At 45.0% G+C, this 14577-nt stretch overlaps 1 protein-coding gene across 1 annotated transcript in view; it reads right to left on the bottom strand.

The window, feature by feature from the left end:
* PRR14L (proline rich 14 like) overlaps nucleotides 1-14577 on the bottom strand; it is a gene marked incomplete at both ends in the record, with an annotated part of 45990 nt that overhangs the window by 16188 nt on the left and 15225 nt on the right. Inside the window, 4 exons of the mRNA XM_080717780.1 lie at nucleotides 279-385; nucleotides 2973-3144; nucleotides 5909-5980; nucleotides 8923-14125. Of these exons, the coding sequence (XP_080573906.1) occupies nucleotides 279-385; nucleotides 2973-3144; nucleotides 5909-5980; nucleotides 8923-14125 (5554 nt within the window). The remainder of the gene's footprint in view (nucleotides 1-278; nucleotides 386-2972; nucleotides 3145-5908; nucleotides 5981-8922; nucleotides 14126-14577) is intronic.

Here is a 14577-nt window from a genome sequence, read left to right as displayed (position 1 = left end):
CTCACTAAGTAGCTGAGGCTGTCTGTAAACCAAAAGCTCCCAAATGCTGGGATTACAAGCGTGCACCACCACACCCGGCTAGCACTTGTAATCCCAGTACCTGCGAGGCTGGGACAAAAGGATCAAAAGTTCATGTGAGGTCCTCTGTAACTCAGTGAGAGTCTGTTTAAAAAAAAAAAAATAATAAGTTGGCCAAGATGCCAGTAGTGGTGGCAATTATATTTTGCCTAACAATTTTGAAAACGGTGAACCCAGTTTGTGTTAGACAAGGAGCTTACCTTTTGGGTCGAGGAAGGCCCATTGGGGTAAGATTGGGATCTGGTTTAGGAATGGTTTTCCGGATGCGAATCTGTGAGACTTTCTTTGGCCTCTTCTCTGGCTCAGTCTGTTTTTTAAGAGTTAAGAAGAAAGGTGATCTTAGATATATGTATGTATAAATATATATTTTTGCAGAATCTAGGGATAGAACACAAGGCCATTCTATCTTTAAGCTATAACCCCAGCCCTATTTTTTTATTCTTTATTTTGGTGGTACTGGGGTTCCTGGAAACCCTTCTACCTCCGGGCTACACTCCCAGACCCATTTTTAAAATTTTTATTTAGAAACAGGGTCTCTTAAGCCAGCATGGCTGGCTTTGAACCTGCACAATCCTGTCTCCACCTCCCAAACACAGGGATTACAAGCATGCACCACCACACCCGGCTTTATTCTTTATTTTGAAACAAGATCTCACTAAGTTATGGAGGGCCTCAGGCAGTAGCTGAGGCTGTCTTTGAACCATGATTCTCCCGTCTCAGCCTCCTAAGCACTAAAATTACAAGTGTGCACCATCACACTTGGCTGAGTCGTGTGTGGCATTGGGGATGAAACCCAGAGGCATTCTACCTCTGAGCCACACCACCAGGCCCCTCCCCTTTTTTGTGGTACTGGGGATTGAACCCAGGGTCATTCTACCTCTAAACTACTCTCCCATCCTTCCTTCCTTCCTTCCATTCATTCATTTATTTTTGGTGGTACTAGAGTTCCTGCAAGCCAGTCTGTCTCCGGGCTACACTCCCAGACCTATTTTATATTTTTTTATTTGGAAACAGGGTCTCTTAAGCCAGAGCAGCTGGCTTTGAACCTGCACGATCCTCCTGTCTCCGCCTCCCAAGTGCAGGGATTACAAGCGTGTGCCACCACGCTCAGCCCCATCCTTCTTTTTTGTTCTTTACTTTGAAACAGGTTCTCACTAAGTTACCAAGGGCCTCCCCCCCAGTAGCTGAGGCTGGCCGTGAACCTGCGGGATTAAAAGCATGCGCCACCACACCCAGCTACCATCAGCCCTTTTTTTTAATGCTTTTTTCCCCTCCAGTACTTGGAATGGAATCCAGGGGCATTCTATCTCTGAGCTACACCCCCAGCCCTATTTTTAATTTTTTTAATTTTTTTGTGGTACTGGAGATGGAACCCAGGGCCATTGTATCTCAGAGCTACACCCCTAGCCCTATTTCCTGTCCTTTTATTTTTGAAACCGGGTCTCACTGAGTTGCGAGCTGCCTTGCTAAGTAGCTGAGGCTGACTGTGAACCCCAATCCTCTGGTCTCCGCCTCTCAAATGCTGGGATTACAAGAGTGTGCCACCATGCCTGGCTCTATTTTTTATTCTTTATTTTGAAATAGGATTTCACTGAGTTGCAAAGGCCTCACTAAGTAGCTAAAGTTGTCCTTGAACCGAAATCCTGTCATGGCCTCCCAAATGCTGGGATTACAAGTGTGCACCACCACGCACAGCTATGTTTTTGTTCTGAAACAAGGTCTTTTTAGGTTGCCGAGACTATCATTAAGTTGCCAAGGCTGATCTGGAATCTGGTATCCTCCTGTTTCAGTCTCCTAAGTACTGGGATTACAGGTGTGTACCACCCTGCCCGGTTCTAATATCCTTTTTCTTGGCAGTCAAAAAAGACACCACTTCCTCAGTTTATAGCTGATTTTAATAAATAGCTCATCACCAAGCTCTCCCTGCTCTTCCTGTTGTGTTTTTAGCAACTACCTCCTTCATAGAATAAAACAAATTGCAGCTAGGTGTGGTAGCTATGCCTGCAATCCCAATTCTCCAGAGACTGGGAGAGGGGATCACAGGTTTAAAACACCATTAGAAACTCTGCAAGACTTGCAACAATTGGGCAAGACACTCTTTCAAAACAAAAAGTAAGAAGGGCTAGGGATATATAGCTCAGTGGTAGAATGCCCTTGAGTTCCATCCTCAGTGTCCCCCCTACCCCACAAAGCCAGGCATGGTGGTGCACACTTGTAAGCCCAGTACTTGGAAGGCTGAGACAGGAGGATCGTAGGTTCAAGGGCAAGTCTCACCAAGTAGTGAGCCTCTCATCAACCTAGTGAGACCCTGTTTTCAAATAAAAATAAAATAGGGCTGGGGTATACCTCAGATGTAATGTTCCTGGGTTCAGTTCCCAGTGACACACACACACACACACACACACACACACACACACACACACACACACGCTGATTGTGTGTAATGGTATACCTCCTGTAATCCCAGTTCTTGGGAGCCCAAGATAGGATAATTGCCAAGTTTACAGTCAGCCTCAGCAATTTAGTGAGGCCATCCACAACTTAGATGCTGGTTCAAAATAAAATAAATAAATAAAATAGGGCTGGGAGCGTATGCCCTGGATTCAATCCCCCGTACCTGAAATAAACAAACAAAATAAAAATAAGAAACCCACTGTTCAGTGGCCAGGTAGAAAAACTCCTAGTTTAGTGTTTGCCAAAGCTCTGCTGGAACTAAAGGTAGCTGGTGAAGATGCGTGGGATGTACCCGCCCATCATGTGATGCAAGTCAGCGGTGAAGTGCCGCCCTCCCCGACCCCATGGCAAGTCAACGGTAAAGTGCCGCCTTCCCCCTCCCCACGGCAAGTCGGCGGTGAAGTGCCGCTCTCCCCGACCCCATGGCATATCACGTTTACCTCTTTCTGTTCTGGAAGGCTGCTTTGTGGCTGGGTGCATGCTGCTGTCACACCATCCAGCTCGTCAAACCCAGGAACTTGGAACTCAGAGGTTGAAAGCAGGAGCTTGCTGACAGCTGGTTCTGCTACCAAGCTAGACTTTGGTACCAAGGCAGGGAATGCAGGCTCTAACCTAGGCCATAGAGAAAGAGAGACATATGAGATGGGTTCGCTTTCTGCCTCTGGTGCAATCACCGATTCTTCTTTTTTGGTATTAGAAATTAGTCCCGGGTCATTTTACCTCTGAGATATACCTCTAGCCCTTTTTATTTTTTGTTTTCAAACAGGGTCTTGCTAGGTTTCTAAGAGTCTCCATAAGGCCGAGACTATCTTCAAACCTTCGGTCCTCCTATTTCAGCCTTCTAAGCACTGGGATTACAGGTGTGCACCATCACACCCAGCTTACATTTCCCTTCTTACCTTCCAGATTAGAGCTAAAGATGTTCTTTCTTCCCAAAAAGGACATCTCGCCGGATGTGGTGGCGCATGTTTGTAATTCCAGCATTCGGGAGGCTGAGACCGAAGGATCGCAGTTCGCGGACAGCCTCAGCTACTTAGTGAGGCCCTCTGCAACTTAGAGAGACCCTGTTTCAAAATAAATAATAAAAAAGTAGGGCAGAGGGTATAGCTTGGAGGCGGAATGCCCCTGAGTTCCATCCCCAGATCCGCAAAAAAAAAAAGACATCTCCAGTCAGTCAACATGTTATCTAGTCACTTCCAGATAGTGAAAATGTTTCACATGTGAAAAATTACAGCTGGGCCTCGTGGTGCACACTTGTAATCCTAGTATCCGGGAGGTTGAGACAGGAGGAAGGAGGATAGTAGGTTCAGGCCAGCCTCATCAACTCAGTAAGGATCTCAGCAACCTAGGAAGACCCTGTTTTCAAATAAAAAAAATACATTTGAGGGTAGAGCATGGAGTTAGAAGGCCCCTGGCTTCTATCCACAGCATCAGAGAAACAAAAATGTTACATGAACGTGGACAAGCCAGGTGTGGTGGTGCACGCTTGTTATCCCAGTGCTTGAGAGGCTGAGACAGGAGGATCAAGGTTCTCAGTCAAGTCTCAGCTACTTAGTGAGGCCCTCTACAACTTAGCAAGACCCTGTTTCAAAATAAAGAATACAGAGCCGGGCGTGGTGGTGGCACGCTTGTAATCCCTGAGCTTGGGAGGCAGAGACAGGAGGATCTCGCAGGTTCAAAGCCAGCCTCAGCTGCTTAGTGAAGCTCTCAGCAACTTAGTGAGATGCTGTTTCCAAATAAAGTATAAAATAGGTCTGGGAGTATAGCCCGGAGGTAGAAAAGCCCCTGGGTTCCACCCCCAGTAACACATACATACACACACACCAAAAAAAAAAAAAAAAAAAAAAAGAGAAAAAAAAAAAAAAAAACAAAAAACAGCTGGGAATGGTGACATATCCCAACATTTGGGGGATAGAGACAGGAGGATTGTGGTTCGTGGCCAGCTTCAGCTACTTAGTAAGGCCCTTTAGAACTCAGTGAGACCCTGTTTCAAAATAAAGAATAAAAAATAGGGCTGAGGGTATAGCTCAGAGGTAGAATGTCCGGAAGGGTTCTGAAAAAAAAGGTCTGGGATTGTAACTTAGAGGTAAAACGCCCCTAGGTTCAATCTCTAGCACCACCACCACCACCACCACCACCACCACCACAACAACAACAACAACAAAAAAAAAAAAAAAAGAGAGAGAGAGAAAAAAGGGAAGAAAAACAAAAACAAAAGCCGGGCGTGGTGGCGTATGCTTGTAATCCCCGCGCTTGGGAGGCTGAGACAGGAGGATCACACGGGTTCGAAGCCAGCCTCAGCTACTCAGTGAGGCTCTCAGCAACTTAGTGAGACCCTGTTTCCAAATAAAATATAAAAAAAAGGTCTGGGAGTATAGCCCGGAGGTAGAAAGCCTCTGGGTTTCACCCCCAGTACCACCAAAACAACAACAACAACAACAACAACAACAACAACAACAAACAAAAACAAAAAAAAAGAATGTGGCCAGTCCATTTTGTTGGTTTGAGTAATAAGAAAATATATAATAGTGCTTAGTTGAGCTCAACCTCCTTCAGGTAGTGAAGATGGGAAGCTGGTTAAGTGACAAGACATGAAGTAGCTTGATAGGGAACTTTTGGTATAGTAATTTGGCTAATGATTTTTACTTAAAAAAAAAAAAAAAGAGCCAGGCATGGTGGTGAATGCTTGTAATCCCAGTACTTGGGAGGCTGAGACAGGAGGATTCACGTTCTCTTTCTTCTTCTTCTTGAGGTACTGGGGATGGAACCCAGGGGCATTCTACCTCAGAGCTCCACCCTCAGCCCTATTTTTTATTCTTTATCTTGCAGAGACTTTTTTTTTTTTTTTTGCCGGTCTGGGGATGGAACCCAGCGACATTCTACCCTGCCCTGTTTATTTAATTCTTTTTTATTTTGAAACAGGGTCTCACTAAGTTGCAGAGGGCCTCACTAAGTAGCTGAGGCTGTCCGCGAACCGCAATCCTCCGGTCTCAGCCTCCCAAATGCTGGGATTACAAGCGTGCGCCACCACGCCCGGCTTATTTTTTATTTTGAAACAGGGTCTCGCTGAGTTACAAAGGGCCTCACTAAGTACCAGCTGAGGCTGTCTGCGAACCCAGATCCTCCTGTCTCAGCCTCCCAAATGCTGGAATTACAAGTGTGCACCACCATGCCCTGCCCCAGCCTCTACTGTAATAGAGCATATTTGCATCTCTCAATGTTCATGTAAGAAACGCAGATCAGTTTTAAGGGGAAAGAGGCCAGAGCTGTACTCTGCCTGACCCATTCCGTCTTTAACACTGATGGGCATGGAAGCGCGCCCTCTCAGATACACACCCCCGCCAACACCTCGAGCCTCGCGTGACCAGAGGATTACCTCATGTGACCGCCGTCGGTGTCGACTGCAGCGTCCACGCCTGGAAGAGGCACGTGTGGTAACAGGGTGCAGCTGGAGTGAAGCAAAGATAGAACAGCAGCAGCAGGTTAGGACAGCGAGTCAAGAGGCAGGGTTCTGACGCCACTGCAGATATCACCATGGTGTACGTCAAGTCCCAAGGAAGGTGGACACTGCCCACCCAGTGGAAACAGACTTGAGTGGCTGTCACTGGAATGGAGGCAGGCTGACAGGAAGGTTCTTTTCTTTTTTTGTGTGGTACTAGTGATGGAACCCAGGGCCACTGTACTGCCGAGCTACACCCTAGCCCTAGTTTTTATTTTTTTATTATTTTTTTGGTGGTACTGGGGGTGGAACCCAGAGGCTTTCTACCTCCGGGCTATACTCCCAGACCTATTTTTTATATTTTATTTGGAAACAGGGTCTCACTAAGTTGCTCAGGGCCTCACTATGTAGCTGAGGCTGGTTTCGAACCCGTGTGATCCTCCTGTCTCAGCCTCCCAAGCATGGGGATTACAAGCGCGCGCCATCGCGCCCGGCTAGTCTTTTTATTTTTGAAATAGTGTCTCACTGAGTTGCAAAAAGCCTCGCCAAGTAGCTGAAGCTGTCGTGAACCATGATCCTCTGCCTCCTGAATGCTGGGATTACAAGCATGCGCCACCACACCCAGCTAGGAAAGTTATTTTCTCACATAAATGGAAAGAAGGTAAAAAGAGAAAGGATACAGTAACAGAAAGAAAGGGAATAAGAATAATTTGGGGTCTAAGGTCTTTGTGTGTGTGTGTGTGTGTGTGTGTGGTACTGGAAATTGAACCTAGCAGGATTCTACCTCTTAGTTACACCCCTAGCTCTATTTTTTTTTTTTTTTAAATTTTGTAACAGGGTCTCACTAAGTTGCAGAGGGCCTTGTGAGGTTGCTGAGGTTGGCTGAAAACCTGCGATCCTCCTGTCTCATCCTCTCATCTTACAGGCATGCACCATCACTTGGCCAAGATTTTTTTTTTCTTTTTGGCGATACTGGGGATGGAACCAAAAGGCATTCTACTTCTGAGCGACACCTCCAGCCCTATATCCTATATATATATTTTTAATTCTTTATTTTGAAACAGGGTCTAACTAAGTTGCAAGAGCCTCACTAAGTATCTGAGGCTAGCTGCGAACCAGGATCCTCCTGTCTCAGCCTCCCAAATGTTGGGGTTATAAGCATGTGTCACCATGCCTGAACTAGATTTTTTTTTTTTTTTGCAGGTCTGGGTTTGGAACCCAGGGGGCATTTGACCTCCAAGCTACAGCCCTATTTGTTATTCTTTATTTTAAAACTGGGTCTCACTGAGTTGCAGAAGGCCTCACTAAGTAGCTGAGGCTGTCCACGAACCGCGATCCTCTGGTCTCACCCTCAAGAATGCTGGGATGACAAGCGTGCACTAGCACGCCTGGCTGAACTAGATTTTTTTTTTTTTTTTTTTTTTTTTTGGTGGTACTAAGGTTCCTGGAAACCCTTCTACCTCCGGGCTACACTCCCAGAACTATTTTTATACTTTTTTAATTTGGAAACAGGGTCTCTTAAGCCAGCGCGGCTGGCTTCGAGCCTGCGCGATCCTCCTGTCTCTGCCTCCCAAGTGCAGGGATTACAAGCGTGCGCCACCACCCCGGCCTGGCTAGATTTTTTAAAAATGTAAAGGTCACAGATCTGAGGATGGCCTCAGCAGTTTAGCTAGACCCTCAAGAATTTAGCAAGACCCTGTTTCAAAATAAAAGTAGAATAGGGCTCGGGGATGTAGCTCAGAGGAAAAATGCCCCAGGTTTAAACCTCAGTACTAAAAATAAAGTATGTGTATGCGTGTAAGTGTATGTATACACACACACACACACACACACACACACACACACACACACACATTTCTATTATTTAAAAGAATCATAAGTCAGGCGTGGTAGTGTACACTTGTAATCCCAACATTTGCGAGGCTGAGACAGGAGGATTGTGGTTTGTGAACAGCCTCAGCTACTCAGTAAGGCCTTTTGCAATTCAGTGAGACCCTGTTTTGCCGGGCATGGTGGCGCACGCTTGTAATCCCAGCATTCGGGAGGCTGAGACTGGAGGATCGCGGTTCGCAGACAGCCTCAGCTACTTAGTGAGGCCCTCTGCAACTCAGTGAGACCCGGTTTCAAAATAAAGAATCAAAAATAGGGCAGGGGCTGTAGCTCGGAGGTCGAATGCCCCTGGGTTCCATCCCCAGACCTGCAAAAAAAAAAAAAAAAAAAAAAAAAAAAAAGAGTCCCTGTTTTAAAATAAAGAATAAAAAAAATAGGGGCGGGAATGTTGCTTCTTTGTTTTGAAACAGGGTCTCTTGCTAGGTTGCCAAGTGGCTGAGGATGGTCTTTAACCTAAGTGCTGGGATTATAGACAGGTGCCACCATGACTGGCTACAGTCTTCTGTTTGTAATGGCCAATTGTTCTTTGCAAGATGAGGGCAAGAGGATAAAAGAAAAGATTCAAAAGACTTGACGGTTTAAAGAATAAAGTGGACGGTAAGAAGAATGGCACACAAGAGGAGCAGATTGCGCAGGGCAGTGAGGGCATCTAATGTAAGAATTACTGTTGCAGTTTCTCAGCAAAGATCTGGCCAGGGAGCAGCAAGTGAAGATACAAGAGAACATGGACAATAGCACTCAGAAGTGCCCCTCCTTTTACTAGTGGGAGAAGCAAACTTGAGCCATTTTTTTTGTGTGTATGGCACTAGGGATTGAACCAGGGTCATTCTATCTCCAAGCTACACCTCCAGCCCTGTATTTTAGTTTTATTTTGAAACAGGGTTTCACTATGAAAGTGAAAGATTGGGGGGGGAAAAAAAAAAAGAGCCTCACTAAGTATCTGAGGCTGCCCTCGATCCTGCAACCCTCCTGTCTCAGCCTCCCAAGTACTGGGATTACAAGCACATGCCACCATGTTGGCAAAGATGGGACATTTACAAAGAACAAAAGAAAGCTTTTACCTGTTTGTGGTGCTCAGACTTGGCTGCCGCTTGCTGTGAGTGGACTGAAGAGCAGAGATTTCAAAGCAGGAGGAAGGCCCACGCTGGCTCCAAATGGACAGCGCTCTGCCCACGGAGGAGGGCAGAGAACAGAACACCTTGTCTGCTATGGAGGCTGGAGACCTCAACCCTATCAAGCCCTGTGTAAACTGGGTCATGAGGAGTCTCTGCACAGTAGGCATGCGATTGGAGAAGCTCCGTTTTTTTGTCCAGATTCGGTAACATCCCGGAGAACAAAGTGCAAGAAGCGTGTGAAGGCCAAGGACAGAGCAACCTGCTCTGGACTGGACTACGGCAGTGCCTCCATAGTCCTGGAGAGGAGCTGCAGTCCACAGAGGAGCCTGAGTGTGGGCCTGGCTCTGGAGGCCAGCGTCTTCCCTGAATGTGGCCATCCCAGGGCAACTGTGGGACAAGTAGAAAGAGAAGGTCCACTTGGGAGATTGAGACGGGCACTGGGGGGCCTCTCCTAAGGCAAGCTTAGCTGGAGCACAGTGCTCAGGAAAAGTCTTTGAGGACTCAGTCGTGTAACTGGAGGCTGATTTCACGTGAAAGGAACCTGGAAAGATTTCAGAACCAAACAGCAATGGTGATATCTTGTTGCTCAAATCTATGAAGCTCATTTTGATGGTTCCAAGAGAATAAAGTGCCAGGGGCTTACTGTTAGGCCGCTTGAGCCATCCACTAGCTGCCGTATATGGATTTAGCTGCATTGTATTATGAGAAAATTCATCCAGGAGCTTTTTGAATCTGAGTTGCTTGTAGCTTTTAGCCACAGGAAGAAGTGCAGAGGAACACCGCGGATATCTGAGTTTCTGGGTCTTTGCAGCAGGAGCCAGTTTGCAGGCAAGGATGGACAGCTTGTTTAATAAGGCTGATTCTTTGGTAGGCTTCTTAAAATTTAGGCTCCTCAAGGGATGGTATGGAATAGCCCTCTGCTTTGGTATGTGGGTAAGCAAGTTCTTGGTACACACTATTTCGGAGTCCAATTGTGCAGGTGTAGACACACTGCACGAGCTGAGGAGTCTGTGTGCTTTTGTAGGGATAGGATCACAGGGACTCTTTCGGATGGTGAAACTTCTGATCTTACTCCCTTCCTTCCTTATTGGCTCCTGACAGGCAACTCTCTTACATGTTCGGTGGGGCTGTTTCTTTAAGGGAAGCATTCCTTTCTGCGGGAAGGTGTTCATAAAGGCACCGTGTATCTGGCCATACCCAGCAACGTTAGGGCCTTCTGTTTTCTGAGTGATACCAGGAAGGCAAGGACCTAAGAAGAACTCATTGTCATTCTTTAATAAATGAGATCCAGCTGTCTCCTTTGGGGCTTCCAAGTTCTGAAATGGTCTAGCTTCGATACAGCCCTTGGTTGGCTGGGCAAGGGCGATTTCTTTCATCACGGAGGACTCATCTTTGTCACTTCGCACCTCGTCTGACAACATATTAGATGATGCACGTTGTTCCAACACTACACACGCTCCTTTTTGACATACATGTTCCTCTTCCAAGACCCCCTGGCTTGGTTGGTTTTCAGCATCACCAGGCATCCTTTGGCATTTTAAATGGGTCAGAGAGATCTTGACCAAATCACCACCATCACTGCCTTCTCTGGTAATTGTCTCCTCAGGTTCTTCCCCAACAGCCAAGCAGTCCACTGGCCTCCTGCTCTGATGATCCTCAGGTTCCTCTCTATGCACTTTCATTGAGGATTCCACTGTCAAAGGCCAATGTCTGTCAGTGGGGTTCTTGCCAGGGAAACAAACTTTGCAAATGCTCTTTTCCACAATGTGCTGTATGCTGACTCCTTCCTCGGAATGATTCGTTTCTTCCCTCAGAATTCCTTTCCTCATCCCAGGCAGGACGAGGCAGTCCTTTATGTTTTCACAAAGCATTTCACAGTCTTTTGGTTTCAAGAGATTTGCCAGGTGAGTTTCTTTACTAGTAACATTAGTTTCTGAATTTTCTTGAGAATATAAACACAAAGGCATTATCTCAATGGGTTTTAGGCTCCCAGGGGGAGCAGAGGTCTCATCTTGGCATTTAGAAACCATCAAGTCTTCTGAGAACATTCCAAAGGGTTTTTCCTTGCCAAACTCAAAATTTACTTGTGGTTTTGATCCTTCGGTTAGTCCTTTGGTTTCTCTGAGAGATGTTTCTTCGCCTTGGTGTTCATGACAGATATAATTGAAACACACAGCTAGTCCATCTCTTATTCTTCTGTTTGGTTCATGATCTGCAACAGACTCTGTCTCATGGGTACAAGGGTCCAGACACTCTTCCAATTCATATTCTTTTAAAGATCTGCATACTTGCTCTTCACATGATTTTTTTATTTCAGGAGAAGCAGCAGAATTTGGGGGATCTGACTCTGGGCCAGCTGTTCCTATAAAAGCATTTGGTTCTTCTCTCTGAGATAAGGTACTCCTTGAGGGTTCATGGAATGCCAGTCTATCTCGTCGTGCACTACTACCAAATGTGCTAGATTCTTCCACGTCCAGCGTGTCTCTTGTAGGCTTTTTATTATGGTTGCTGCAGACTATGTCTACCATATTATCTGAGAATATCTCAGAATGAGAAACATTTTCAAAGGTTCCTTTAGAATCATCTTTCTGTGGACTCTCATGAGACAGTGGATTTTCGGTCTCTGAACTGCCCGTCAGGCCCTTTCCGTCGTGGCTTGCCTCCCTGGTAGGCTGTGTGATGGCCGTTCTCTGGTCACCAGCACCTGCCTCCTTAGCGGCTTTATATTCACTGCTGCATTCATCTGGTCTGTTTTGATTGTTGTGGCAGTTGTAGACTTTACCTACTTTCTGACCAAGAGTTTCAGCTGCTTGAATCATGTTTTTAAAACAGGAGAACCTAACAGTAGGAGCTTGGTCCAATGTTTTGAGTCTTGGAATGTTTGCAAATTGGTTTAGTTCTTGTGTAGCACAATCAGAGATGCTGTATTTACAAAACCTTGTCCTCTGGGGCATGGCAGGTTCCTTTCTGTCTGGCTCTCCTTCCTCACTGGCTTCAGCGTGACTGGTGGTAGGAATGGTTGGGTTCAAGGCTCTGCTACTTGACACACCTGCAAGCATTTGGTTTCCAGCCTCACCTTCTGGAAGGCTGCCTTTATTTTCTTTTCCCAAAAGTTCACTCTCTTTCGATATACAACTTCCTTTATAGGTGTTACTTCCCTCGGAGCCTTCTGTTCCTTGGGTATGGAGGTCACTGTGCTGAAATTCATTTTCACATTTTGTTACTGAAGGGTTAGTGACTTTCAGGATGATCTTGCTGGGCTCAAAAGCAGTACAAGCAGAACACGTTTTCTCTTCTGGTACATTTTCTCTTACATGGTGACAGTGATGGATATCCTGAGAGTGAACATTTGGACATTCTGTGACAGAGACCTCTTGAGGAAAGCCAACCGCTTCTTCTGTACTTGGACAGAACCTAAAATGTAGGCCTTCTGTTCCTGAGTCAGCCATTCCTTTTATTTGTTCTAGGCTTCCTGGTTTGGTGTTTAAGGTAGGAGTGTTTAAAGAGGCACCATGAATCTTGTCACCTAGTGGAGAGATGTTGTTCATTTTTGCCTGGATGGGAACGGAGTGGGTATCAGCAATGACACCATCTCCGTTCTCTAATGGGTGATGATGGCTCTGCTGGTTATCTCTGCTCGTTGGCATCTCTCTGTTTGTATGTAGTAGGATATCAGTTGGCAATTTCACATTATCTTCAGAATTAAGGGGCACATGGTTTAAAACACATTCACTTTCTACTTTGTTTACGACTAGCTCATTGCTGCAAGAAAGTTCGCTCATGCCACAGGCAATGCTCTGTTTGTCTAAATGTGAAATATTGTCATATGAGGTCTGTATACTTTTTTCTGACTCAGGTCTGTAATCCAATTCTGGAGATGGTGGTAACTGAGCAGTATCTCTCCTGGATTTTGATACTACATTAGGTATAGAACTTATCTGATCTTCTGGCATTAATGTCACAAGGGGTTTTCTTGGAGAAAGAAAATCATTACACGATGATTCATTTGATTGGGTGTCATCTTCCACAGTTCTCTGGATGCTAACTGAGGAGATAAAGTCTTTACTGTAAATCTTTTCACTTGACATACTGGGCTCTATAGTGGTTGTCTGTTTTAGGTCTTCATTCTGCCCCAAGGAAGGAAAATTTCTATCAGAGTGTCTGCATAGATGTCTTGTATTAGTTACAGTTTCTCTATGGTTCTCTGTGTTTGTCACTTTACCATGAATATCTACAGTGATTTTCAAATCATTGTTTAGAAACATTATTTCTGTGGCTGTAGTAACAGAACTGGGCATTAAAGAAATAGAGCTTTCTGTATAAATCTGGCCTTGAATGCAACAGTTACTGGGGATATTTTCTTCTACAGAAGCAATAGTCTCTTTTTCAACAGAACAGTAACCACTGTCATCTTTCTCTGGCTGTTTTGCATTAATAAGAAAGAGTTCTCTTTCACTTCTAGAAGTCAAAAGCTGTTTTTTACTTCCTTCTCTAGAAGGCAAGTTTTTGCTTTGATCATCCTCATCAAAATAGGAATTGTCTGTCTTTTTAGCAGATCCCTTTGGCAACCCATCACTTTCCAAACTACATTTTTCTAAGGACATTGTTCTGGATTCTGGACCAGGCAAACTTGGTGTGAAATACGAAATTTCAGAATTTTCTCCCAAGAGTTTTACAGACTCTATATTTCCCATGACTGTAAGACTATCCTGCGCAGAACTGCATTTTTCATTCTGGTGGCCAAGAATCTGTTGGTGAATATCATCTGCCTCACAGACAAAGTTTAGTTTACATACATCTTCCTTTCCATTGTCTGTTTTGGAAATAGCACTGTTCTCTGGTAATAATGACAAACAAGTAGGACAAGCCTGTAATTCTGCACATTCGTTTTCTTTTTGAGTTGTTTCTGTTAATCCAGGGTCCACAAAGGTTAAAGGCTCTATGGAAGTTAATGTTCTGGTTTCTGAAACCTCACCAGTGGTCATGATTTTGTCTACTTTTGAGTATTCGCTGCACACAGCTGAGAGATCTTTACTCACATGGCCATTCTCCTGTCCATTATTATCCATCTCAGTCCCATTGCCCTTCATATCTTCTAAGTCTTCAGTGGATTTTGGCACAGTTTCAGTTGTAATACATACATTTCCTTCTGTACAAGATAAATCAAAATCGTTTACAATCATAAAAAATTGCTTCACCTTAATGAGTTTTATCATATAATCAATGGCAATAACAAAAAAGACCCAACTCAAAAAGTATATCATAAAATTAGTGCATCATACCATCAGGTTTTTTTCTTCTCCTGGTACTGGGGATGGAACCCATGGGCATTTTACCTCTGCACTACACCCTCAGCCCTATTTTTTATTCTCACTGAGTTGTGAAGGGCTTCACTAAGTAGCTGAGGGTGTCTGGGAACTGTGATCCATCTCCTGTTTCAGCCTCCCAAGTAATGGGATTACAAGCATATGCTACCACACCTGATTATACCATCAGTTTTCTTCTCTACAAAAATGATATAGGGCCAAAAGTGTACCTGGCAGAAATACACTTTTTTTGGGGGGAGTCTGGAGATGGAACCCAGGGGCATTCGACCTCAGA

Source organism: Muscardinus avellanarius, assembly GCF_963383645.1.
Source record: "Muscardinus avellanarius genome assembly, chromosome: 21".
In the NCBI taxonomy this organism is placed as follows: domain Eukaryota; kingdom Metazoa; phylum Chordata; class Mammalia; order Rodentia; family Gliridae; genus Muscardinus; species Muscardinus avellanarius.
This window is presented reverse-complemented; position numbering and strand designations above follow the sequence as displayed.